A 26,929-nucleotide genomic window follows, 5' to 3' on the forward strand; every position below is an offset into this window, starting at 1 on the left:
TTTGTGTCTTCACTTAGCAGTCCAACATGGCATACAAAGGCTAACGTGTAAGCGTAGACTAGGTACAAGTCTTTTATTAACAATTGACATAATGAAAATACCATACATTTTAGTTTATTTAAAAAAAAAAAAGACAAAGTGGGCTGGATAAGAGCCCTCCACCCATGTAATAACTTAACAACGAGGGCAAAGACAGGGTGAATATCACCAGACTCGCTTATAGTCGAGAGAGGGAAAGAAAAAAAAAAAGAAAGAATTCTTATTGGTTAAGCAGGATTTACAATGGAGATGGAGTGAGATATGTACAAGGAGTTGCTGATGTTACATTTTGATTGATTGTTACAGCTGAAGGATGAAACTTGGGTCAAAAGAAGCATTAGTGAGTGGAAAAGTAACAAATGTCAAATGACTAAAGTTGTACGCCTCTATAGTCTGGATGCTTGAGGCTCAAAATGCACAAGATACAGCTCAGGCGTCACTCTCCCCAGCAGTGGCACTCTGGACTTCCTCTTCCAGGATGGGCACAATGAGGTTGTCCTTAGACATGAGGTTGTACTTCATCACAAAACGAGTGAAGCGGTGACACAAGAAAGTCTCGTTCTGTGGGAAAGAGATGATCTTTGATAAAAGGTCTATTTGATGCTGTTCTAACTGGAAGAGTTAGGGAACTGTCTGATGCCTCCTACTGACCACTGAAGGAAATGCTGTTTGAATGAATAGTGGTTGCTTTGTCATGACCACTGTCATTATCATGCTTAATGTTCACTTTAATTTAAGTCATGACTACAAAAACTTTGTCAGCAGCTTTCAAAGACATGAACCTCAAAGAAATCTCAATAGTGACCAAATAGAGACATTCTTAATGAACAGCAGTTCCTGATCACAACTGCTCTGGTTAAGTAGAAAAATACAGCACACACTTATTGGGTAAAATGGTTTTATGACCAAATAATTTTTAAAAATTACTAAATTGTGACTTTTTTCTTTCTCAGAATTACATGATATATACTTGAAATTATGACTTTTATTATGACTAGCAATTTTGACCATTTTCTCTCAATTCCAAGTTTATATTGTGCAATTCTGACTTTTTTTTGCAATTTCAAATTCGCAAATATAAGTTTGTTTCTCCGTTTACTTTTTTCTCGCAATTTTGAATTTATCACAGTTCTGACATTTTTTCTCGTAATTCAGAGTTCAGATCACGCAATTCTGACTTTTTTTCTGCACAATTCGAGTTTATTTCTCAGGATTCAGATTTTTTTTGTTTTCACTCGCAATTCCAAGTTTTTTTTTTTTTTTTTTTTTAGAATTATGGCTTTTTTCTTGCAATTCCAAGTTTATATCTTATAATTCTTTTTAAGACTTTTTTCCCCCCTCGCAGTTCCGAGTTTATTTGTCACACTTTTTTTCTTGCAAATTTCGTGTTTATATCTCATGATTCTGCCATTTTCCCCACAATTCCAAGAATGTCTTGAAATTCTAACTTTTTTCATCACATTTCGAACTTTTTTTTCTTGCAATTCCGTGTTTCTATCTTGCAATTCTGACTTTTTTCCTCACAATTCTGAGTTTATTCCGTGTTTATATTTTGCAATTCTGACTTTTTTTCCTTGCAATTCCGGGTTTATTTCTTGCAGTTCTGACATTTTCCTCACAATTCCAAGTTTATTTCTTATAATTCTAACTTTTTTCCTCACAATTCAGAGTTTATTCCTCGCAGTTCTGACATTTTCCTCAGTTTATATCTTGCAATTCTAACTTTTTTCAATTCTGAGCTTCTCACAATTCTGACTTTTTCCTTGCAATTCCGAGTTTATATCTCACAATTCTGACTTTTCCTTGCAATTCCAAGTTTATATATTGCAATTCTAACCTTTTTTCCTTGCAATTTCGAGTATATATCGCAATTCTGACTTTTTTCCTCACAATTTTGAGTTTATATCTTGCAATTCCGAGTTTATTTCTCAAACTTTTTTTTTTGCAATTTCAAGTTTATGTCTTGCAATTAGGATGTTTCCCCTTACAATTACAAGTTTATTTTTCACAATTCTGACGTTTCTCGCAATTCCAAATTTATATCCCACAATTCTAACTTTTTCTTCGCAATTCAGAGTTTATAAGTCACAACTGCGAGTTTATATCACGCAATTCTGAGGAGAAAAAAAAAAGTCAAAACTGTGAGTTTATCTCTCACAATTCTGACTAAAAATAAAAAAGGCAAGTGTTAGTTTATGTTGTCACCATTCGGAGAAAAAAGTCAGAATTTGCTAGTTTGTATCACGCAATTCTAAAAAAGCCTGAATTGTGGGGGAAAAAGTCGCAATTACCTTTTTTATATTTTTTTATTCAGTGGCTTCCATAGAAATGTGTGCTTATGAATTACATAAATAATCTTGCTTACCTCATACTTGTCAAAAATCTGGCGGTGGTGAAAGTAAGCATGGGAGAAGATCCTATAGATGCGACGGCAAACCGAGCCCAGTTTGGCCACAGATGATTCCTTAATGCTGACGCTATAAGGAAAGCAGCGAGAGGATCAGTGGTTTCATAAACATCAATAGCCTGTTTACAGTTAGAAAATCCTAAAAATGAACAAAATAATCTAGGGGTGCTCAAATCTGCTCAAGGAGATTTTCCTTCCAATAAACTTTAGATCCAAACTGACACTAGTCAAATCGATTTTGTGAATTGCTTTTCTAGAAACATCACTACAAAAAGATGTAGATAGACATGTACACATTTATAGTAGTAACAAGTTGGAAGTATTAATTCATTATGCGGTCATATGAAACACTGTGAGGGTTGAAAAGTATGAGCTGCATAAGGTTTCAATTACAAGAAATTAGTTTAGTTACAAGCCTAATTACTATTTAGTGATATGTATCACTGACATGGCTAAATTAAGCATATAAACAGGCTTTGGTTGTATCGCCTACCTCTAAACAAGAAAGAAAAAGTTTTGGGATTCATTAAAAACGCATATCCGGGTGTGTTTGAGCAGTGTTGCAACTGAACTCTGCAGGAAGACTGGTCTCCAGAAGGAGCATTGAACACCCCTGCTTTAATGGATTACATGTTCAATAACTCACCGGCTGGGAAAATACTTGTTGCTGTTGAGAAGACACGCAGCTCCATCAAGAGTGTGCCTTGTGTAATCAATGGCAGGGCACTGTGAGCCACAGTAAACAAACAAATCAACATAAGACACAATCATCCATTTTAACTTCTCCAATTCAGTCTGTTAAACGCATTAGCGCTGCAACAACAAAAGGTTTGAACGAAATTAAACACAGAGACACTTACCTCTTTGGGAGTCTTATGGGCAGCACACAGAAAGATCCACTGCTCAGTGGCAGTCATCTGGGTACACGTGTCCGGATGACACTCATTCTGTGGAGCAAAGACATCACAGATCATTGAATTGTCTTCATAAATATCTGAAGAGAACTGTAAAGACTTATGACAACTAAAACAACCTGGTGTGTGACAAGTAGAGATTACTTTTAAATGAATACTGCCATACAGACTATGCAAGTTATTTGAGATATAACAGTGTTATGAGGTGTAAGAAATATAATTACCTGCAGTTTAACTGCTAAGCCATTGAGCTCCAAACAGAACTGTCTGTATGTATATAAAAACATATTAACAATTTACACAGTTCAAAAACACTCAAGCAACAAAGAACATCTGATAAACATTTTGTAGACCCACTTTATATTAATTGTCTTTATATTAACTACTATGTACTCACATTTAAATACATAAGACCCTTATTGCGTTCATACATGTTTTATGTTGTAAGTAAAAAGAAAAGCTCGTAATTACATCTATAATTAATGTTTGTAATTAAATCTATATTTAGACTGTTGACCATACCCTTTAACACACTCATAGACCTAACTATGCCACAAAACATTATCCCAGCTCAACAGCAGCAAAAACATTTTACAATACAACCATTTTTTATGCAAGTACATAGTAGTTAAAGGAACACTCCACTTTTTTTGGAAATAGGCCCATTCTCCAACTCCCCCTGAGTTAATAAATTGAGTTTTACCGTTTTGAAATCCATTCGGTCATTCTCCTGTTCTGGCGATATCACTTTTAGCATAGCTTAGCATAAATAATTGAATCCTATTAGACCAGCAGCATCGCGTTCAAAAATGACCAACAAGTTTCGATATTTGTCCTATTTAAAACTTGACTCTTCTGTAGTTATATCGTGTACTAAGACCAGCGGAAATGTAAAGATGCGGTTTTCTAGGCCGATAAGATTAGGAACTACACTTTCATTCCGGCGTAATAGTCAAGGAAGTTTGCTGCCGTAACATGGCCGAAGCAGGCGCAGTAATATCACACAGCGCCTGAAATTAGTTCCCAGCTAGGTAACTTCCAATATGACCGGCACTAAGTTTGTGCAACTCCGGTTGTAGTAAGTCAAAGACGTACTCTACTACCATGTTTCACTGAATTCCCACGAAAAAAAAAAAGCAATTCCGACTAATGAATCAATGGCTGGCTGCTCTGAACATAGATCTCAAAACACCGTTAGAAACGATCAAGAAATGGCGTGTTTGCTCCGAGCATTTAGAACCAGATGACTATTTGGATAGTTTTACCGGTACTACAGCACGGCGTCTAAAGGACACGGCCATCCCAACAATCTTCAGAGTACAGACAGGACAACGAGGAGCATCGCGCATGGCTGTAAGTGTAACATGACTAATTGCTATTGTTGTTGGCTAACGTTACTGACGACTAGGTTTGGGCGAACAGTTAGCTTACAGTATTTGCTATGACCAAATTCCACGTGTGATTGCAAAAGAATGTTATTGCGAACAGTCGGTGGTGTTTTAAAGTGAGTTCTGAGTAAAAGTGTACATCATGAATAAGCCTGAAAATGCAAACTGACAGTATGCATTCAAAATCTTTATATTATATATTGTAGTGGTTGCAGGAATAACTTACTCTTGCGACAGATGGCCATTAGGTCCACTCGGCGTGTGACGTTTTTCCAGTTTATTTTGTCAAACCAGAAAAAAAAAAATTTACTACTGCAAGATGCAGCATTGCAAGTCCTCGGATGTTGCGACACATGCCACTTCCTCATCAGGTAGATCGACCCTTGCTATCGATGGCAATACCAGAATGGCAATACCAAAGTCACGTTGGATATGTTGACGGAAGTAAGCATTTCCACATGTGCTGCGTGGTATTACTGCGCCTGCTTCTGCCATGTTACGGCAGCAAACTTCCTTGACTATTACGCCGGAATGGGAGTGTAGTTCCTAATCCTATCGGCCTAGAAAACCGCAGCTTTACATTTCCGCTGGTCTTAGTACACGATATAACTACAGAAGAGTCAAGTTTTAAATAGGACAAATATCGAAACTCGTTGGTCATTTTTGAACGTGATGCTACTGGTCTAATAGGATTCAATGATCTATGCTAAGCTATGCTAAAAGTAATATCGCCAGAACAGGAGAACAGCTGAATGGATTTCAAAACGGTAAAACTCAACTTATTAACTCGGGGGGAGTTGGAGAATGAGCCTATTTCCAAAAAAAAGTGGAGTGTTCCTTTAAAGACACCTAATATAAAATTGGACCTATTTTGTCATCAAAAATGATATCCGTCATTACAACACTAGATGATAAGGATAAAATGAAGGATCTGATTTGACATTCAGACTAATAATATACCTGAGATGTTCATATTTCCACACCCCCTCATCCTGTCCCTCTGGAGGCTCCATAATTTTCTCTATGTTGGAACAATCTGAGCGAATGTTCTGCTGAATATACTGAAAAGGAATAAAAACAATTATCAATAACCATTTTAAATCACAACATAAAACACAGGACAAATCTGAGCTAAATGACTTCAAAATATAATGATCTTCAGCAAATAACTTCACCCTATTCCTCGTGTAACATTACTGGACTTCTAAAACCATATTGTGCTTTTTAGTCACTTTTCTGAGCTTGACAGCTCTTCTCCAGTGTCTAGAAAAGAGCACCTCTCAAAATTCTCCTTTAGTGATTTTTGAGCTATAGTGAGCTCTCACCTGTTGCACTGCCAGTGTGCTGTCCATTTCCTCAAAAGACTCATCAGACCAGTTATAGAAGTCCTAATAGACAAAACAAAACCAGATTTAACCACACATTAATAAAAACATCACTAGAATATTCGTTACTACTGTTAAGCAATTGCTGTTGACAGTTCGTTTGACACATATATCCTTTCAAGCTGTTGGACTATTTACTACAGTTCCTACGTTGTAACTATAGTTTGTATCTATAGTAAAAACATGGTAAAACGTCCCAGTGGTTATGACAATGTCTTACTGTGTTAGTGACTGAAAGCAGCAGTGTACAATAGCTTAACGCTGTATGACTCTGATATACAATCGTATGTTAAGTATTAAATGCTTTTTAATATAATAATTTAATGTATTTAAGTCTTAGCAGTTTTGTTCATCCGGGTATTTCCACACGGCTGCTAGCAGACTGCTACTCGACAAATAACTAGATCATAAAAGCCTGGCATTTCGGACACCTCCTGCCTCATACTTCACAACATATATACTTTCAAAAATAGAGAATAAATTATATTATGGCCAAGTCAATTTAACAGGATATTTAGCTAGAACCATTTGGGAATCATTAGTGTTCTCGGCTAACTGCTAGCTTAGCTCTTTAGCATATCTGCGGCTTCCGCTCACAGAAGAACAAAATGTTTTTTATGTAATTATAACATTAGAATATACTCTACGAACAGATTTGAGTCTGTAAATAGCTTTCAAGTGTTATTCGCTGTTCATTTTACCTTCGCCTTGGTGCCTGGTCTATTCCTCCTCAGAACAGCTGTGCCCTCCGCCATGACCATCTCGACAGATTTAGAGTTTGATTGACAGCGCGCCCCCAATGGACGAGCAGAGCTATTACAGGAGGAGCTCAGATACAGTAACCAAATATTGGACAATAAATGAAGTCACAGTTAAAATGTATAAATGGCATTGTATTACATTATAAAATTACGGTTGAACCACTGATGTCACATAGACTGTTTTACCGATGTCCTTATACCTTTCTGGGCCTTGAACGTGTCTATGCAGGGTCAGAAAGCTCTGTGATTTCCACATAAATATCTTAATTTGTGTTCCAAAGACGAATGAACGTCTTACGGGTTTGGAACGACATGAGGGTGAGTAATTAATTACAGCATTGTCATTTTTGGATATCCCTTTAAGAACTAGTCTGACCAACTTTTATTCTCAAATAACTTCAAAGTTTTGAAGCAACTGATTAAAAAAAGAGAGATATGACCAGTCTTTAAAAAAATAGATGAGTGTAATAAATCGTTTATGTAGCTGGCCCCTGTGGGGAAACTCCAGGTGGCATTTCATAAGGCTTTCACTCCTTCCATCTAGCCACTCCATAAAGACCTGACTAATGGAGTACTTCAGGGATTATTAGTCACTAAGTTTATTTTTTTAAAAGGACTCAAGGACCTTCTTGTAGAAACACAAAGCGTTGGATCCATTCCTATTTGTTTCAAACCGTTTTTGGTGTTTTTAATATTTAAATAAAACCACAGTGAACCAGCCTTTCAAGAGTGTGCTACCAAATTGTGATGTATTTGTTTCTTACATTTATTCATTAATACTGTATGTGTGTATTGATTATCAGTGTTGTGCCTGAACGAGTTCATTGAACGATCGTTCATGAACTCGTTCATAATTTGGGTGAACGTGAACTGAACGTGCTGTATATCTGCCTGATGAACGTGAACGTGAACGCGCTCATTCTGGCGTTTATGAACGTCGTTCTCTCGTAGTTCAATTTTGTTCTAGAGAGTGCCAGATTTCCATGGAGCCAGGCAAAATCCCGGCTATAACCACGGACTGTACAATATCTACGCTACAACCGCTACAACACAATCTAAAACGGGCCTTATTATATAGGGAGAAAGACGGCAACAGCAGCCACCACAGAGTCGCACCGCGCATGCGTCATCAAATTGCGAAGAATGAATGGAGGCAAAATCCGATGAAGGTAGCGGGTACTACTTTATGAATGAAACGTCATATGTCCACCGAAAATAATTTTTTAATTTCTTTCTTAATTCCTCATTAAAAAACATTCAAGCAGCACGTTCTTCCTCATGTTTCTGAGAATATACTGTAGGGTGAAAGTAAATGTTTGCTAATATTATAATATTTTATTACTTCCCTTGCAAAACAGGTAATAAAATGTTACACTAGCGTTCAAATGTTTAAGACTTGTCTTTAAAGAAGTTTCTTATGCTCATCAAGGCTGTTTTTATTTGATTAAAAATACAGAAAAAAAGTAATATTGCATGTTTTTACAAATAAAATAATGTTGTTGTTTTTTTTTTAACATACTTTAAAATAGAATTTATTCCTGGGATGAAAAGCTGATTTTTGTTTATCAGCTGTTACTCCAGTCTTAAGTGTCACATGATTCTTCAGAAATCATTCTAATATGCTGATTTATTATTAGAATGATCAATGATAGATAACCGATTGTGCTGCCAAATATTTTTTTGCAACCTGTGATTTTTTTTCCAGGATTCTTTTATCAATAACAAGTTTAAAAAGTACAGTGTTTATTTAATATATAAATATTTTCTAACAATCTAAATGATTTATTATTAACTTTTAATAAACTTTTAATTATTAACTTAATACATCCTTAGTAAATAAAAGTATTAATTTCTTAAAAAAAAAAAAAAGAAACAATAAAAATTTACTGACCCCAAACTTTTGAATGGTGGTGTATATTATAAAAATAAAATAATAAATAACCAGTCCAACAAAATAGAGCTTATTCAAGCAGCACGTTCTTCCTCATGTTTCTGAGAATATACTGTAGGGTGAAAGCTGCAGCTGGATACGAGTGTGGACTGAATGAGGGGCAACAACTGGAAAATGCCAGTATTCTTAGGGTAACAGCTTGCAGCAACATACTTGAAAAAGTAAAAGAACTATGAACTAGTTCATTTTGGAACCTGCGAACTTAGTTCAAAAAATTTGAATTATGAACTATGAACTGAACTAGTTCATTTTAAAATGTGTGAACTGAACTTTGAACTAGTTCACGTAGAAAAAGAACTTTCCCAACACTGTTGATTATTCTAAATCATGTCAAATAAGAATAAGCCTTTTTTGAACATTTGATTTATTTTTAATGAATAAAAATGTCATGGCAGTTGAAAAACACTTTTTATATAATGATAAAAAGATCGTTACTGAGTTTGGTTACTTTCAGAAGGCACTGTATAATAACTATTTTAGTTAAACCTTCTGATCACATCCTGTAGCACATATCAAGAGAAATTATTCAAAGAAAAAGTTTTAAATTCATTTTCAACCCCCATAATTAGTTCACTATTTTACTTATACATTATAATCACACAAAAAAAAAAAAGAAAGAAAAAAAGAACACAATTCATACTTGACCAAACACTAATATGAACCTTTCATGAATATGGAATATAAAGTAATTGCAGTTAATTTTGTGTGCATCCTAATACACACAGTTCAAGATAGTCTATATCCATGTTTCAGCATTCACATGTTCAATTCCAAACTGTTCCATGAAGAAGCAAGATGAAACATCAAGATCACTTTATTTTAAACAAAACTTGATCATACTTATTTACAATTGAATGACATAGAAAAAAAAAGAAAACAAACATGGAACAATCATTCTCTCTATTAACTCCAGAATGACACAGATGGTTGAACAAGCAGACTTCAATTCACATATTTGCCAAGAATATCACCATCCCGGAACAGGAAATAGTCCTACAAAAGGAAATAAAAATACAAGAACAGCCATTGTAAAATCAAGTCATTATTACACATCGGTTCTATACACTTTAGTCAGAGTAGCACCATATTTAATTTCTGACAGGAATGAAAACGGGGCTGTGAGGAATATAAATACAGTGTATTCAAATGAACTGACTGAAGAAGATTGTTTGATTTGCTGAACAATGTATGATTTTGAGATCCATCTTTTCACACTGAGGACAACTATGGGACTCATATGCAACTATTACAGAAGGTTCAAACGCTCACTGATGCCTGAGAAGGAAACACGATGCATTAAGAGCCAGGGGTGTAAACTTTTGAACAGAATGAAAATGTGTAAATTTTTCTTAGTGTGAAAAGATAGATTTCAAAATCACACAGCCACTGCTGGAAAGGGTTCAAATACACAAAAATGATGAAAAACCAAAGAATTTGTGGGACCTAAAGGACTTTTTTGAAGAACAGTGGGCAGTTTAACAAACAAGGGACTCATAAATAACTATCACTAAACAAAAAAACAAACAAACAAAAAAAATTATAGCTGTGGATCATTCAGGTAACAACTCATTATTAAGAATCAAGTGTATGTATACTTTTGAACAGGGTCATTTTTATAAATTCAAGTATTAATTTCTCTTGTGGACTATACAGTGGTATGCGGAAGTTTGGGAATCCCTTGTAGAATCTGTGAAAAGTTAATAATTTTAACAAAATAAGAGAGATCGTACAAAATGCATGTTATTTTTTATTTAGTACTGTCCTGAGTAAGATATTTTACATCAAAGATGTTTACATATAGCCCACAATACAAAATAATAGCTGAAATTATTAAAATAACCCCCTGCAAAAGTTTGAGAAACCTTAGTTTTTATTACTGTGTGTGGTTACCTGGATGATCTACGATCAAAAAAAAAAACGATGTTTTTTTGTTTAGTGATGGTTGTTCACGAGTCTCTTGTTTGTTCTGAACAATTAAACTGAGCACGGTTCTTCAGAAAAAATTCTTCATTTTCCAGCATCTTTTGCATATTTGAACCCTTTCCAGCAGTGACTGTATGCTTTTGAGATCCATATTTTCACACTCAGGACAACTGAAGGACTCATACACAACTATTAAAAAAGGTTCAAACACTCACTGATGCTCCAGAAGGAAACACGATGCATTAAGATACGGGAAGTGAAAACTTTTTAATTTGAAGATCAAGGTAAATTGTACTTGATTTGTCTTCCGGGAAACATGCAAGTATCTGCTGTTGCTAACGGAAGGCAGTACTAAATGGAAAAAAAAAATGATATTTCAGCAAAAGAAGAAAAATGTGGACATCTTCATTCTGTTCAAAAGATTCTACAAGGGATTCCCAAACTTTCGCATACCACTGTATGTAAATGTCTTAAGTGAAATATCTTATTCAGGTCAGTACTAAATAATTAAAAAAACATGCATTTTGTATGATCCCTCTTATTTTGTTACAATAATTAAACATTTCCAGATTCTGCAAGGCGTATGTAATCTTTTGACCTCAACTGATTATTAACTGATAATAAGAAATACATAAGGATAGAATTAAAAACAAATGATCCAATCATCATGACAAATGTTCTAACCTTATCCTCAAGAACAACTTTAGTTCCTCCATACTCCGGCAGCAGAACTTTATCCCCAACATTGACACAGACAGGTGTTACTTTCCCATCCTGAAAGACAGACAGCATGTCAACTCTAAGGTACACCCTTTATCTCACACAACGTAAAGAAACATAAAGTTTAAAAAAAACATAAGTTTAGAATACAAAGTTACCTTGTTGGTGGAGCCTGGACCCACCGCTACCACTGTAGCCTGCAGCACTTTGCCTTGAGACTTTTCTGGAATCATGATGCCTCCTTTCGTCACAGTCTCTGCAGCTAGCCGCTCCACCAACACGCGGTCAAACATGGGAATAAATTTCCGGAAAGCCTGCTTTGGGACAAAGGCATGCTTAGTACAGTGTAGAAATAGTCAATGCATGTTTTGCAACACTACAGAGCAGAGTTCCAAAAATGTACCACTAGAGGGCATTACAGACTAGTAAACACATTTTATTTATTAATTTATTTTTATTTAAGTCTTCCCTCTCTAAATTGTCAATCTATGACCAAATGTGTTTAAATAATATGAATCAATCAAAACTATTCTGGTTACATTTACTTTCAAAAGCAGGCCTCTAAGTAATGCTATCCTAAAACACACTACTATAAGTTCTCTTAAAATCTTTGTTTTACCCTCTATACAGAAAAGTAATTTTAGGCTACTAAATTAGATGCATACTTAAAACAGATACTTTGGAGGGGGGAAAAGCACTGATCATCACTGTAGTTTCAAAGCTTCAAAGACAAGAGCAGCTGCTTGTCTGAGAACAGATGTGTGTGTGTGTGTGTGTGTGTGTGTGTGTCCTTGAGGGAAGGTCATGTGTAAGGGAGGATAGATGAGATAGGAGATGTTGAGGGTTCATGTGGGGGAGGAGACGAGTTTGGAGGTTTAGTAAATGTTTAGTATCTCACTGAAGGACAAAAGGACAGGCACCATGATAAACCCCAAGGCTGAACGGTTAGGAATGTAGAAGATTCTAGAATGAATTACATTGCAATTGCATTACCTCTGGCATCAAAATACATTTAATGGCAATTCATAATTCACATGACAAATGTCTTTAGTTATTGTCTGGTAGCCAATGAAGTGCAAACATTCTTAATTAATATGCTATGGTAATTTATCAAAAAGGCTAGGCCTAATACAGACAAATAAACTGTCAATCTTCTTAAGATAATATTTAATCTCAACGGCTCAATATAACTGAAGCCAAGAGAATCATAGTTACTGTACGTCACAATGGCAATGCACATGTGTTCACCTCCGTTCAAAATGACCCGGAAGTTCACATCTTGCTAAAACGCTATTGGTTGTAATGATCTTGAAGCCTAGCAGAATGTGACAATCTGATTCACGAAGTTATAATAATGGAAATATGTTGAGATTTCACATTTAAGATGTAACTGATACCTGCAAGACAAATACTTTATAAGTTACACGTGAACAGAAATGGTCATTCTACAGACTATCATATACAATGAAATAGTATATGTTGTAAAATAAATATACCACCTTTTAAACAATAATGTTACTTGTCTATAAACCAACAAATTGCTATGATTTCACTCAAACAAATCGGGTTTGTGAAATCATCAATCCTGCTCACAGCAAACGACTCATTTTAAACCTCTCACAAACATCATGTGTACACATTAAGTTACAAACTTAGCATCGCATGGTTTTGTTATATTAACTTAGAGAACGAATAAATTCCTAATCGTGACCTTGCAGTTGTAAATGATGGAGGGCTAACGTAACGTTATAAAACATTGCGCGCTATCTCAGTCACACAAGTCAAATTATTATACAAAAACACACATTTAGATGGTGCAGCTAACGTTAGATAAACTATCTTACGTGTCTTACCATTTTAGCTGATCTTTATGAAATACGCGTCCGGCTAAGCAGCATAAGACAGTCACACTGGACCACTTCACTCCTGCGATCCACGTGAAGAAGAAACGTCTGGAAGGGCACTGCGCATGCGCCAAAAGGTAATCCTTACCGACCCCCGTCCCGCAATCTAGAATATTCCTCGACCGCCTAAACGTTACACAAGACATTTAAATATTTTTTACTAGTTTCAAAAGCACAAATGGTTGAAAACCAAGCGTGTATACGCTTGACATACTACTTAATTACTGCAACATGTTAACATTCTATGGGTTTCAGTACATAGAACAGATAAATTATTAAAACGTAACATATGGCAGCAAGAATGCAAAACTAAAGAGGATTACAAATAGCAAAATAAAGGTAGTTAAAACTAAATAGGTACCTAAATAATAAATAAATGATAATAACAACCCACTAAATTACTGAATAAATAATTCTAACATACCATAAATACTAATATATTAACTTATATACATCAATATATTAGATAATATATAAGACTTTTAACCAAATCAAAGAAATCTATCCAATGCAATACATTGCCTTGTTGCACAAGTTTGACCTCTGACGTCTTTTTTTCTCCAATAGAATCTGCGAAAATTCTCGAACTTGACGCCCAGGAACGAGCATAACAACAACAAAATTGCCTGTTTTAATTTATGTTATTGACATATTCGTTTAGTATGAACGAAGTACGTTGAATTTTATTGAAACAAACCGCAAATTAATGCATTTATGTATTTAAGAGCAAAAACCGTAGCTATTGTTTGAGAATACTGGGTTATTCAGGTGTCAGGGCAGGGGGGAGGTTACCCGGATGAAGAACACATGTGAGTTCAGTGTAACTGCAGCAGTTCTAAAGCGGCTCCTCTTCTTATATCATTCAGTCTGCTGTGCCGACGGACACGCGCATCCCTTCATTCACCTCCAGATCACTCTGCAGTAAGTCAATTATAGTATTATCCTCATTTGTAAAAGCCTATAAACATACTATACTGCATAACGCTATTTATTGGCCTGGCGATGTAAAGATTAATGAGATCAAAGAGGCAGATATGTGACATGTAACATCGTTTTGTAATGCCAGAACTGTCAGATGGTTATGTGGAGTTGTAAGTAACACTGTGCATGTTTACTATGTAATTAGTTGTTATTTAATTCTATCGTCTTTTAGAACATTTATACTTTTATGGCAGATGCTGATGGTGCTCATCAGAATAACTGAAATGAGAGCAACAAATGCATATCACATGCATTGCTTAGTAATTATAATGCACCAGTGTCACATCTGCTGCCTTGACTATTGCTTTATTAGCAAATTAAAAAGCACACAGTGGTGATTATAGCTGTGGTGCTAACTATAGCAAATTCTGTGATATTGAGGCCTGTAAATTTTACACATGCTATGCATGGAATATTTAATCGGTGTCAAGACTACAGTGGTTAGATTTGATAAAACAAAAGGAACAACCCGGGAACTTTGTAACTTGAACGCATGGAGATGAAGGGGATCATTTCCGTCTCTGTCGTGACGCGGAGTGATTTTGACCTTGTGACGCCCTGAACACACGTGGGATAGATGAGAGACCACTACAGGCTTTGAATGACCCGTGTACTTTACATCAACATTTACAAATGTCACTTTATTCTAATTATTACCTGTTATTCTTGGTTTAAAAAAAATCCTTTTTCTTTTTATGGTTGATGATCTGGCTTTTCGAAACATTGTAGTAACTGTCCAGGTAAACCCTGATGATTATCTCCTCATATTTTCTAGAGCATGTTATAACGGAAAGCTTTGATATTTTTAACAAATATGATGAGGATATAAGTTAATGAATGAATGAATCAGGCAAACATTCATGTAATGCTTTCAGGGACCAGCGGGGGCAAAGACTGGGGGAGTGGCTTTGGGGGAGAAGAGGGGGTTGGGAGGTTAAATATCATGCATAAAATGTCTCTACTAACGTTACTGCCTGACAGATAGCAATAAAATCATGAGAATTCAAGCTCGTTTGTGACTGTTCTGTAAACAAAAAAAAGAAGAAAAAGGCTCGAAAGAGTTCTGTCGCGACTACCAGCCAATCAGAAACGGATCTCTGCAAACATCAGCCAATGCCGTGGGTTTTGGGCGGGGCTACTTGTTCGTCTTCATTCAGAGTTTGCCTCAAGATGCCTTAAAATTATTTTAATGAGAAAACAGCAGAAAGTAACCCTGTCAAATCGATTAATTGCGATTAATCGCATCCAAATATATATATATATATATATATATATATATATATATATATATATATATATATATGCGTGCTGTGTATATTTATATCATAGAAATACACAAACGTACATGTATATATTTAAGAATTATTTACACGTACACTACCAGTCAAAAGAATTTGAACAGTAAGATTTTGCTTTTTTTTTTAATTCTCTTCTGCTCACCAATCCTGCAATTATTTGATCCAAAGAACAGCAAAATCGGTAACATTTTGAAATATTTGTTCTATTAAAATAACTTTTCTATTTGAATATATTTTAAAATGTAATTTATTCTTGTGATTTCAAAGCTAAATTTTTAGCGTCATCACTTCAGCTGTTCAAAAGAAATTTATTATTATTATTATTATTATTATAATTTTATTATTATTATGTTGAAATCAGTTAAGTAGAATTTCAGGAATTTTCAGGGTTTTTGATGAATAGAAAGTTCAGAAGAACCGCATTTATCTGAAAGAGGAGTTTTTTGTAACATGATAAATGTCTTAATCATCACTTTTGATCAATTTAAAGCATCCTTGTTAAATACAAGTATTTATTTCTTAAATGTCTTCCTCCCCAAAAAAGCTTTGATAAATTATATTTTAAAATGCATTCAAATAGTTTACATGGTAGAAATACTTATTAATTTGGATCAAATAAATGCAAGCTTGGTGAGCAGGAGACTTCAAATACATCTGACTGGTAGTGGATATATTTATTTCTATATGATTTATTTTATATATAAATATATAATACATTAGTTCCTTAAATGTATACATATGTGTATAAACATGTTATGTAAATAAACGTTTATTTTGGATGCGATTAATCGATTTGACGACACTAAAAAAAAATTGATTTCTTATTTTAATAATAACTTCTATGGCCTTGAAAAAAATGAATTTGCAACTAAAAGTGTGATTTTTATATTTTGAAAAGTCATTTAAATTAATAAAATTGTGTGGTCATTTTCATAAAGAATATACTTTTTTTTTCTAGTCATGCCAAGCTAAAATATTTTATGAGGTAGAAGTTGTGAGTAAAAATAATTCTTTAAATCCTTATTCCTAATTTTTATCCAGTAAATAGCAAACAACTGGATAAAGGGCCCTCAAAAATTAATGTGGAGAATGGGGCCCCTGGTCTAAATGAATGGATTGTTTCTGATAATCATGAATAAGAAAAAATCACTTATATCATAAATAAATAAATAAATGTTCTGCTTCTACTCTCTTTCTCTCAGAAATGCTGCGTTTACCCAGTGTAATGAAACAGATGAGGCCAGTGTGCAGGGCGCTGGCCCCTCACCTGACCCGGGCATATGCCAAGGACATCAAGTTTGGAGCAGATGCCCGCGCCCTCATGCTCCAGGGCGTTGACCTGCTGGCTGATGCTGTGGCCGTCACCATGGGACCAAAGGTATGCTGGGTTTAATCATTCGCCGGGGAACAGCAGATACGCTACTCCTCTTAAAGTCACATTTGTAATCATTAATGACAAAAACAACAAGATTCGCCTCTCTCCCTCAGGGTCGCACCGTCATCATTGAGCAGAGCTGGGGCAGCCCCAAAGTCACCAAAGATGGAGTCACAGTTGCCAAAAGTATCGAGCTGAAGGATCGGTTTAAGAACATTGGGGCTAAGCTGGTACAGGACGTGGCCAACAACACTAACGAGGAGGCTGGAGATGGCACCACAACCGCCACAGTTTTGGCCCGTGCTGTTGCCAAGGAGGGATTTGACACCATCAGCAAAGGCGCCAACCCTGTGGAGATCCGTAGAGGAGTCATGACGGCGGTGGAAGAAGTCATCAATGAACTCAAGAAGCTCTCCAAGCCGGTCACAACACCAGAGGAAATTGCTCAGGTAAGAAGTGGCCTAAAATGCACACTAAATATGGTAGGGTTATTATTATTTCTTTTAACTATCTTTCTTTGGTATAGGTGGCCACTATTTCTGCCAATGGAGACACTGAAGTTGGTAACATCATCTCCAACGCTATGAAGAAAGTGGGCCGCAAGGGTGTTATTACAGTAAAGGTAGGCTACTACAGTAGAAGTAGTATTTAGTACAGATGGTTTGGTCCTTAAAATACCTCACACTTGGGCTGTAATTCTTGTTTAAAGGATGGTAAAACCTTACATGATGAGCTTGAGATCATTGAGGGCATGAAGTTCGACCGTGGCTACATTTCTCCTTACTTCATCAACACAGCTAAAGGTGCGTATTTTGAATTAGAAGGTCATGTGTTTGTGCCAATATTAAAAGGGTAGTTCACTCAAAAATGAAAATTCTGTCATTGATTACTCACCCTCATGTCGTTCCAAACCCGTAAGACCTTTGTTCATCTTCAGAACACAAATTAAGATATTTTTGATGAAATCCGAGAGCTCTCTGACCCTCCATAGACAGCAACACAACTAAAATATATGGTATTTTTGATATGGTATATGGTATTTTTGAGCACTTCCTATGTTGATCTGCCTCCTTAGGATGAATCACTTGTTGTATTCCCAATTTGTAAGTCGCTTTGGATAAAAGCGTCTGCTAAATGAATAAAATGTACCCAGGTCCAGAAACGTCTTATCTTAATTTTTGTTCCAAAGATGAACGAAGGGCTTACAGGTTTGGAACGACATGAGAGAGGGTAAATAATGACAGAATTTTTATTTTTTGGGTGAACTATCCCTTTAAGGCTGGAGTGACAACAGTATATATTATGTTTGCAGGCCAGAAGTGTGAATTCCAGGATGCTTACGTGCTTCTGAGTGAGAAGAAGATCTCCAGTGTACAGAGCATCGTGCCAGCACTGGAAATTGCCAACCAGCATCGCAAACCTCTGGTCATCATTGCTGAAGATGTGGACGGAGAGGCACTCAGCACTCTGGTCCTCAACAGGTTTGTCTCTCAAAACCCCCCTAGCACAACAACAGGCAGTTGGCAAGAAATGCATGGAATAGATGCATTAAATGTATGAAATTTTAATTAAACTGATCTCCAAAAAATATGGAATACTATAGTAAATTGCAACAGAAAATACAAGGTAACAACTGTAGTCATTTTGATGTAAGGGATGGTCTTTTTAAGGTTTAGGAATAGGTTATTATTTAAAGATTCTGGGTTAAAGGTCAATTTTAAAACTCCCCAACAGGTTGAAGGTTGGACTTCAGGTTGTTGCAGTCAAGGCTCCAGGATTCGGGGACAACAGGAAAAACCAGCTGCTGGATATGGCGATTTCCACTGGAGGCACGGTATGTGCCTAGCATTTGTCTTCATCTGTATTCATTACATTAATTAATAGCATCTTCACAGTAGGGATGCACCGAAATGAAATTCTTGGCCGAAGCCGAAGACAAATGTGACCCTGGACCACAAAACCAGTCATAAAGTTAAATTTTACAAAACTGAGATGTATACATCATATGAATACTCAATAAATAAGCTTTCTATTGATATATGGTTTGTTATGATAGGACAATATTTGACTGAGATACATCTATTTGAAAATCAGGAATCTGAGGGTGCAAAAAAATCAAAATACTGAGAAAATCACCTTTAAAGTTGTCCAAATTAAGTTCTTAACAATGCATATTACTAATCAAAAATTACATTTTGATATATTTACAGTAGGAATTTTACAAAGAATCATCATGGAACATGATCTTTACTTAATTTCCTAATGATTTTTGGCATAAAAGAAAAATCAAAAATTTTGACCCATGCAATGTATTTTTGGCTATTGCTACAAATATACCCCAGCAACTTAAGACTGGTTTTGTGGTCCAGGGTCACAAATAATAATGAAAAGCTTGGCCGAAGGCCGAATACCGAACGCAATGTTTCGCATTTTTTCCATTTATTTTGCCAATTTTTTTCACCATTACAATAATTAAATGGTAAAAATTTGCTTTTTACTATTTTGTGTTGCTTTTCAGAGAAATAAATCAAATAACAAAAATACAATTTCAAAATATTTATTTAACACTGAACTGCAGGGATGCACCGAAATGAAAATTCTTGGCCAAAAACCGAAACACCGAAAGAATTATGCCAATTATTAGTACCATTGCATTTATGGCTATGACTGTGTACTAATCTTACTAAAATCAAAGCATTGCAATTGCATAAATTAATATTAAAGTTTCAAAGAATAAATCAATTATATTAATTTAAACAATTGTTATCAATCAAATATTATATTACGTAAATAACATATACATATATTTTGCTGCCTTTGTTTAAATTCTTTACATTTTTATAACACATTATCTTGTGGATCCATCAGTTCACATTTACAACTCTATGCGTTTCTCTTCCAGCAGGAGGCGCTTTCAGAATGCTAGTACACAAAGCAGCGCAGCAAATGACTTTGAAACGTGCAGCGCTCATATTTCTTCAATGAATAGCCTTTTGAAGTTTCATCGCAATTCTTGTCTTTCAGTCCCCACATTTAAGACCACCTGAAATTATAATTAAGACTTTCTTAACCCCTAATAACACTGCAGTCACCAATGAAAATTAAGAGCTTTATTTAAGTCTTTCAAAAAACAAACCTTACACAAAATACGTTTCTTTTTATTTTTTTCCCACCATGTTCAGGGCACAAGAAAAATATTAGGCGACTAAATTAATATCAGCATATAAAATATAATCGCCTCTTATTGTCTCTGAGAGAATGCACGTCAGATGCTGAAAGCACTGTCAGTTTTCACTTTCACTTTCACATATAGCGCAGTTTTCACGTTGCTTGTGTGATATCCATTGGCTCACCTCCATGGTTTAAAACATAAATATTTATAAAAATACAGTATATAGAAAGGACATATCTTTAAAATATTGTGACGTAACACCAACGTAAAGCCATTGTTTTTCACTCACTGAAAGCTACATCCGTCTCTTTCTCTGCTCTCATCACTGGCTGCCCACACGACTGCAGACACACCCCCTCTTGAAATTTCGGCATTACATGTTTTGCAAATCGCTATCCGTGGGTCTTTCTCGGATATACTGATATACGTCCACACCGCAGATGTGTTGCTTCAGACAAGCGCGTGCAGGCTGCGGTTTCTGTTTGCGTCAATGTATTGTTTCGGCCGTGTTGTTTCGGTGATAGTCTTTCGGCCGAAAACCGAAAATGCGCTTTTGGGCCATTTTCAGCCGAATATTTTCTGTGGCCGAATATTCGGTGCATCCCTACTTCAAAGGGATAGTTCACCCAAAAATGTACACAAATTAAGATATTTTTGATGAAATCCAAGCGCTTTCTGACCCTGCGTAGACAGCAATGCAATTGACACGTTAAAGGCCTAAAAAGTAGTTAGGACATTGTTAAAATAGTTCTCTTGTGAACAAAGTCCGACACAAAAGAGATAAAATGTTGAATAAAGCTATTTTTTGCTTTCTTTGCACACAATGTATTCTCGTAGCTTCATAAAATGACGGTTGAACCACTGATGTCACATGGACTACTTGAACAATGTCCTTACTACTATTCTGGACCTTGAACATGGCAGTTGAGTTGCTGTTTATACAGGGTCAGAAAGCTCTCGGATTTCATCAAAAATATCTTAATTTGTGTTCCCAAAGATGAATTAAAGTCTTACAGTTTTGAAACAACATGAGTAGTGCTTTAACATACTGGATTGTGTTTTTTCAGGTGTTTGGTGATGAGGCTATGGGTCTGGCCATTGAGGATCTCCAGGCACATGATTTTGGCAAAGTCGGTGAGGTCATTGTAACAAAGGATGACACAATGCTCCTCAAAGGCCGCGGTGATCCAGCCGCCGTTGAGAAGCGTGTGAATGAGATCGCTGAACAGCTGGAGAGCACAAGCAGTGACTACGAGAAGGAGAAACTCAACGAGCGTTTGGCCAAGCTCTCTGATGGAGTGGCTGTGATTAAGGTATGAAATCAGGAAGAATTAATCATAATTTGTTAGTATAATGTATCCATCATCATGATAAAAAAAACATCATTCTTTTTATTAGGTTGGAGGAACAAGTGATGTTGAAGTGAATGAGAAGAAAGACCGTGTCACTGATGCACTGAACGCCACTCGAGCTGCAGTGGAGGAGGGAATCGTTCTCGGAGGAGGATGCGCCCTGCTGCGCTGCATCCCAGCCCTGGACAACATCAAGCCAGCCAATGAAGATCAAAAGATTGGTAAATACGTGTAGATTTTATCCTCCAAATGTACTGTTAGAAATAACTCTCCATTAACTTCCTAAAACTGACTTTTTTTGTTGTTGCTCCTGAAGGTATTGACATTATTCGCAGAGCGCTTCGTATCCCTGCAATGACTATTGCCAAGAATGCAGGAGTTGAGGGCTCTCTGGTGGTGGAGAAGATCTTGCAGAGCCCTCCAGAGATTGGTTATGATGCTCTGAATGGAGAATATGTCAACATGGTAGAAAAAGGCATTATTGACCCCACAAAGGTGTGTATGTGTGCTTTATGAATCTGCAAGTTATCAGTTTAAATTGGTAATAAATATGTGATGGTAGTTTCTATTAATTAATATCTGAAATGTTTTACATATCATTACCATATTGGTTGACATTATATACACTACTGTTCAAATTTTTTGGAGTTGTTTTTTTGCAAGAAGTTCCTTATGTTTATTACTTAATTTATATATCAAAAATACAGTAAAAAAGGTATTATTAGCTGCATTCTCCAGAGGTTGCATTTTTCGGAGGCATACATCATTGTGAGGCTGTCTCATTAGGAATTACAGTCAGTTTCATTATTACTGCTTCAATGTTGTGTGCTGCTGAAAAATTTGACCTCTGAAGGATGCAGCGAGATATAAACTCAATTGCAAGAAAAAAACAGTCAGAATTGCAAGAAAAGATGCAATTGAGAGATATAAACTCTCAATTTCGAGGAAAAGAGTCGGAATTGTGAAGAAAAGAATAGGACTTGCTGGAATTGTGAGGAAAAGAGTCCGAATTTTGAGATATAAACTCACAATTGCAAGAAAAAAGTCAGAATTGCGAGGAAAAAAGTCAGGATTGCGAGAAAAGTTGCAATTGCGATATATAAACTCAATTTCGAGGAAAAGAGTCGGAATTGTGAGGAAAAGAGTAGGAATTGCTGGAATTGTGAGGAAAAGAGTAGGAATTGCTGGAATTGTGAGGAAAAGAGTAGGAATTGCTGGAATTGTGAGGAAAAGAGTAGGAATTGCTGGAATTGTGAGGAAAAGAGTAGGAATTGCTGGAATTGTGAGGAAAAGAGTCGGAATTGTGAGGAAAAGAGTCATATTTGTGAGGAAAAGAGTAGGACTTGCTGGAATTGTGAGGAAAAGAGTCAGAATTTTGAGATATAAACTCACAATTGCAAGAAAAAAGTCGGAATTGCGAGGGAAAAAAGTCAGGATTGCAAGAAAAGTTGCAATTGCGATATATAAACTCAATTTCGAGGAAAAGAGTCGGAATTGTGAGGAAAAGAGTAGGAGTTTCTGGAATTGTGAGGAAAAGAGTCGGAATTGTGAGGAAAAGAGTAGGACTTGCTGGAATTGTGAGGAAAAGAGTAGGAATTGCTGGAATTGTGAGGAAAAGAGTAGGAATTGCTGGAATTGTGAGGAAAAGAGTCAGATTTGTGAGGAAAAGAGTAGGACTTGCTGGAATTGTGAGGAAAAGAGTCAGAATTTTGAGATATAAACTCACAATTGCAAGAAAAAAGTCGGAATTGCGAGGGAAAAAAGTCAGGATTGCAAGAAAAGTTGCAATTGCGATATATAAACTCAATTTCAAGGAAAAGAGTCGGAATTGTGAGGAAAAGAGTAGGAATTTCTGGAATTGTAGGGAAAAGAGAAGGAATTTCTGGAATTGTGAGGAAAATAGTAGGACTTGCTGGAATTGTGAGTAAAAGAGTAAGAATTGTGAGATATAAACTCTCAATTGCAAGAAAAAAGACGGAATTGCGAGGGGAAAAAAGTCAGGATTGCGATAAGTTGCAATTGTGAGATATACACTCTCAGTTGTGAGGAAAAGTGTCAGAATTGTGAGGAAGCTAGGTATAAACACAATTGCGAGGGGGAAGGGGAAGTCAGAAATGCAAGGAAAAAATCGGAATTGTGAGGAAAAGAGTTGGAATTGCAAAGAAAAAAGGCGATTGGGGGGGGGGGGGTTGGAATTGCAAGATATAAACTCACAATTTCAAGAGAAGAGTCAGCATTGCGACTGGGTAAAAAGTTGGAAATTGTGATGGGGAAAAAAGTTAGAAACTGCGAGAGAAACTCAATTGCCAGAAAAGGTCAGATTTGTGAGAAAGTCAGAATTGTTTGGCTCTCGCAATTGTGAGCTTATATCATGCAATTCTGAAAAAAAGTCAGAATTGTGAGATAAAAAGTTGCATTAGCCTTTTTTAAATTTTGTGGCAGAAACGGTCTTCCATAGTTTATGGCTATAAAGTTAATAGAATTACTAATTTATCAGAATTGTAATGTTGGTGCATCCCCATCAAAAACATAATGCTTATGTTTAGTAAGTTTATTGTCTTTGTCTCCCCCTGCAGGTTGTGAGGACTGCATTGCTAGATGCTGCAGGTGTTGCATCCCTGCTGTCTACTGCCGAGGCCGTCGTCACTGAGATGCCAAAGGAGGAGAAGGACATGCCAGCTGGAGGAATGGGTGGAATGGGAGGAATGGGAGGCATGGGTGGCATGGGATTCTAAACCGATCTGCACTGACTTTAGTGAAAGGGTTGCGGGCAGGGGACATGATTTGCCCCATCCTTTTGACTTGGAAAAACCTGCCGAAATTGAGTGCTGGTGGTCTGATCATGGAGCAAAAGAAATGGACCTTACAGTCTCCCATCCTTCCACCGCTATGTCAAATATTATCTCTCTACTCATGGCTGAAGACATCACCCTACTGCTTCTTGATAATGTGATCAGGGAGAGTCTGTCTGCCTTTGTTCTGTGCTCACTAACATCTAATGGGAAAGTGCATTTAACATATTGCATATTGTGTTGTACGAATGTCATTGTGCATATAGCTGGTTTTGAATCAGACCATCTGTAGGGGCTTTAAAAGCCAGATGTCCAGGTTAAAGTTTGTCTTCATGTGCAAGAAAGTAGTAGGAACTTTAACCAGTTGTAACTAAAAAAAAATTCCACTTCATTGATCAGTTCAATTTTTTTTTTGTACACTGTTCATTGTTTCATATAAAAATAAAACCCTAGTTTGGGGACTACACAACTGTGACAAAGCATGTATTTGTTTTGCCTTCAATTGTTACTTTACTAATATCAACTTTAAAAATTCTTCCTGTGTTCCTGGTTTTATTTCTTAAAGGGAAGGTTCTCCCAAAAATAAAAACCTGTCATTTACACATTTAATCACCCTCATGTTTTTTTAAACCTCTATGACTGTTTCTTTCTTTTTTTGTCTTTTTTTTTTTTTGTCTGTGGAACTACAGACTTATGTATACAATTTTAAAAGAAAGATATAAAGTCCAAAACAACATTGGACTAACACTGAACAGCATTGGAGAGTATCGTCTTTTGTGTGATGACAGTTTTTTTTATTTTTAGGTAAACTATCCTTTTAAAATCTGAGGGTTGGATATCTTTTGGTCAAGATTAGAGTTTGGTAGACTGGTTGAGTGGTGGGGTGGGTGAACTTGTTCCACAGCAGTTTTAAAACAGCCATACAAATGTACGCCCAACAATATATTGAATGCAATTAGTGTGAAATGATTCTAAAGATCTAACTTTGAGTAGTGGTACAGAATAGTGCTGGAAAAACTGCTGTTCGTTAAGAGAATTACTCATTTGCTTGTTTTTTTTTTTTTAAGCTACATACTCTATGGATGTGCAACAATGATCATTCGAGGATGTTTTGTACAATATAGTCATTAATTCTGTATTTTTTATTTAATAAAATTCAGTGTTCACAAAGAAATGAGATTTGTCCGGTTTATGTTGTAACCAATAAGTGGCTTTCTTCTCAGAAAGATTTTATGCTAGAAAATATTTGTATAAATCAACCTAAAATAGTGGTAAACTTCCTTTTAGGAACCTAAAAGCATGTAGTCACAATGAAAAACTTATATCTAAAGAATCTGCTGATGATTAAGATAATTAAAAAATACACTGGTTTGGAATCACATGAGGTAAATTACCTAATTTTTGTGTGATCTATCCTGATCCATGTACACTTCCTTGCAAAAATTTGCCATTAGTAAAACATTATGAGCAATATCACACGACACTAGTAGACGTGAGATATGGCTGAATATCGGCACTGTTGTGATTCGGCCATATTCACGAGGACAAAGGCCGAGTGCAGTAGGTAATCACAGCGTGTTGATATACAGCCATATGTCTAGGAGTGAGATATTGCATTTATACAACAGTTCGACGACACGAGTGTGTAAATAGATAAATAAAAAGTGTCTTTAAACCCCCTCTTTAGTGCAGAACTACTTTCTTCCGCCACGAATTCAAATCTCAGTTTGACAGTTGAACAGTTGAGCTAAAGCCTGTTACTAATTCCAAAACCTCACTTTAGAGCTAGTAACGAATGTTGAGTTGCTTCATTGAAAACTTATTGTATTACTGTATTAAAAGCTCACTGTATTTTGTAGAGTTCTATGACAGAGAGACGGACTGAGCAATGTTGATTATCTGCATCTGATACAGCATTAATTCTTCATATTCACCATGTAGTTGGAATGTCCGCTGAAGAAAGCATAATGTTAATATCCTTAATATCATCTGTTAATGGTGATTTCTTATGGCAGTGCTGCTCAGTACATTTGTTAGCTGCGTCAAACTGTTGTTGAAACTAAAAATAAATGTTTTTGCTGACTGGTAAAACTGTCTCTTGTCGCCATCTAATGGCGGAACAATGTAAGTAAAATCACCATCACGAACACACGCACCGTTTCTTAATACTAAACACGTTTAAATATTATATTATTTATATAAAATTTTACTTATTGAATAATAATATTTAATAAACAGCAACAACAGACATCATACAAGTTGACAATTCAGTCAAAATTACACAGGCATTGAATTGACATAAACATGATGACATTTTGCCAAAACGATTTGCTTCGGAACAATAATAGATTAATTAGACCATAGACTGCCCGTTAGATTTGTCCAAAATGAATTATATCTCATGTTTAACCACTGCAGAGACATCAGAGCCAGGCAGCCAGCGGTAAATTCCAGAAGATCTGGGCGAGTTGAGGCTTCTCTCCTGCGGGTTCATGAGTACAGAACGGCCGCTGACGATCCAGAGCTCTCGTGTCCGAAAACGCCGAAGCAAATTTCAAATTGACGTT

General features: G+C 36.0%; 2 protein-coding genes across 5 annotated transcripts; one reads left to right on the top strand and one right to left on the bottom strand.

The window, feature by feature from the left end:
- Positions 1–58: 58 nt before the first annotated feature.
- LOC141340406 (MOB-like protein phocein) lies at positions 59–13,500 on the bottom strand. 4 transcript variants are annotated; one of them, XM_073845361.1, is made up of 9 exons: positions 13,342–13,500; positions 11,647–11,805; positions 6,074–6,136; positions 5,709–5,809; positions 3,585–3,627; positions 3,307–3,393; positions 3,093–3,172; positions 2,405–2,516; positions 59–600 (listed from the first exon to the last, which is right to left on the bottom strand). In XM_073845361.1, the coding sequence occupies exons 1-9, from the start codon at positions 13,342–13,344 to the stop codon at positions 469–471; spliced, it is 780 nt and encodes a 259-aa protein (XP_073701462.1). In that variant the 5' UTR covers positions 13,345–13,500; the 3' UTR covers positions 59–468. The 4 variants fall into 4 exon arrangements, with proteins under 4 accessions (XP_073701462.1, XP_073701459.1, XP_073701460.1 ...); XM_073845358.1 differs by lacking the exons at positions 11,647–11,805; positions 13,342–13,500 and adding an exon at positions 6,835–6,909; XM_073845359.1 differs by lacking the exons at positions 59–600; positions 2,405–2,516; positions 3,093–3,172; ... (2 more) ...; positions 5,709–5,809; positions 6,074–6,136 and adding exons at positions 9,642–9,838; positions 11,453–11,542.
- Positions 13,501–14,173: 673 nt separating this feature from the next.
- hspd1 (heat shock 60 protein 1) lies at positions 14,174–25,539 on the top strand. Its single transcript, XM_073845796.1, has 11 exons — positions 14,174–14,313; positions 16,874–17,049; positions 17,160–17,495; positions 17,573–17,668; positions 17,756–17,849; positions 18,359–18,527; positions 18,781–18,880; positions 21,286–21,531; positions 21,617–21,791; positions 21,887–22,065; positions 24,147–25,539. The coding sequence occupies exons 2-11, from the start codon at positions 16,876–16,878 to the stop codon at positions 24,303–24,305; spliced, it is 1,728 nt and encodes a 575-aa protein (XP_073701897.1). The 5' UTR covers positions 14,174–14,313; positions 16,874–16,875; the 3' UTR covers positions 24,306–25,539.
- The last annotated feature ends 1,390 nt before the right edge of the window (positions 25,540–26,929 follow it).

This window comes from Garra rufa, chromosome 8 (genome assembly GCF_049309525.1).
Source record: "Garra rufa chromosome 8, GarRuf1.0, whole genome shotgun sequence".
NCBI classification, from domain to species: Eukaryota; Metazoa; Chordata; class Actinopteri; order Cypriniformes; family Cyprinidae; genus Garra; species Garra rufa.

Coding starts and splice junctions, on each gene's coding strand:
- hspd1 (XM_073845796.1), top strand. CDS start 16,876: ATGCTGCGTTTACCCAGTGTAATGAAACAGATGAGGCCAGTGTGCAGG. Junction 17,050..17,159: donor CCGTCACCATGGGACCAAAG/GTATGCTGGGTT, acceptor TCTCTCCCTCAG/GGTCGCACCGTCATCATTGA. Junction 17,850..18,358: donor CTTCATCAACACAGCTAAAG/GTGCGTATTTTG, acceptor TTATGTTTGCAG/GCCAGAAGTGTGAATTCCAG.
- LOC141340406 (XM_073845361.1), bottom strand. Junction 5,810..6,073: donor GCACACTGGCAGTGCAACAG/GTGAGAGCTCAC, acceptor ATTCCTTTTCAG/TATATTCAGCAGAACATTCG. Junction 3,173..3,306: donor CCCATAAGACTCCCAAAGAG/GTAAGTGTCTCT, acceptor TGTGGCTCACAG/TGCCCTGCCATTGATTACAC.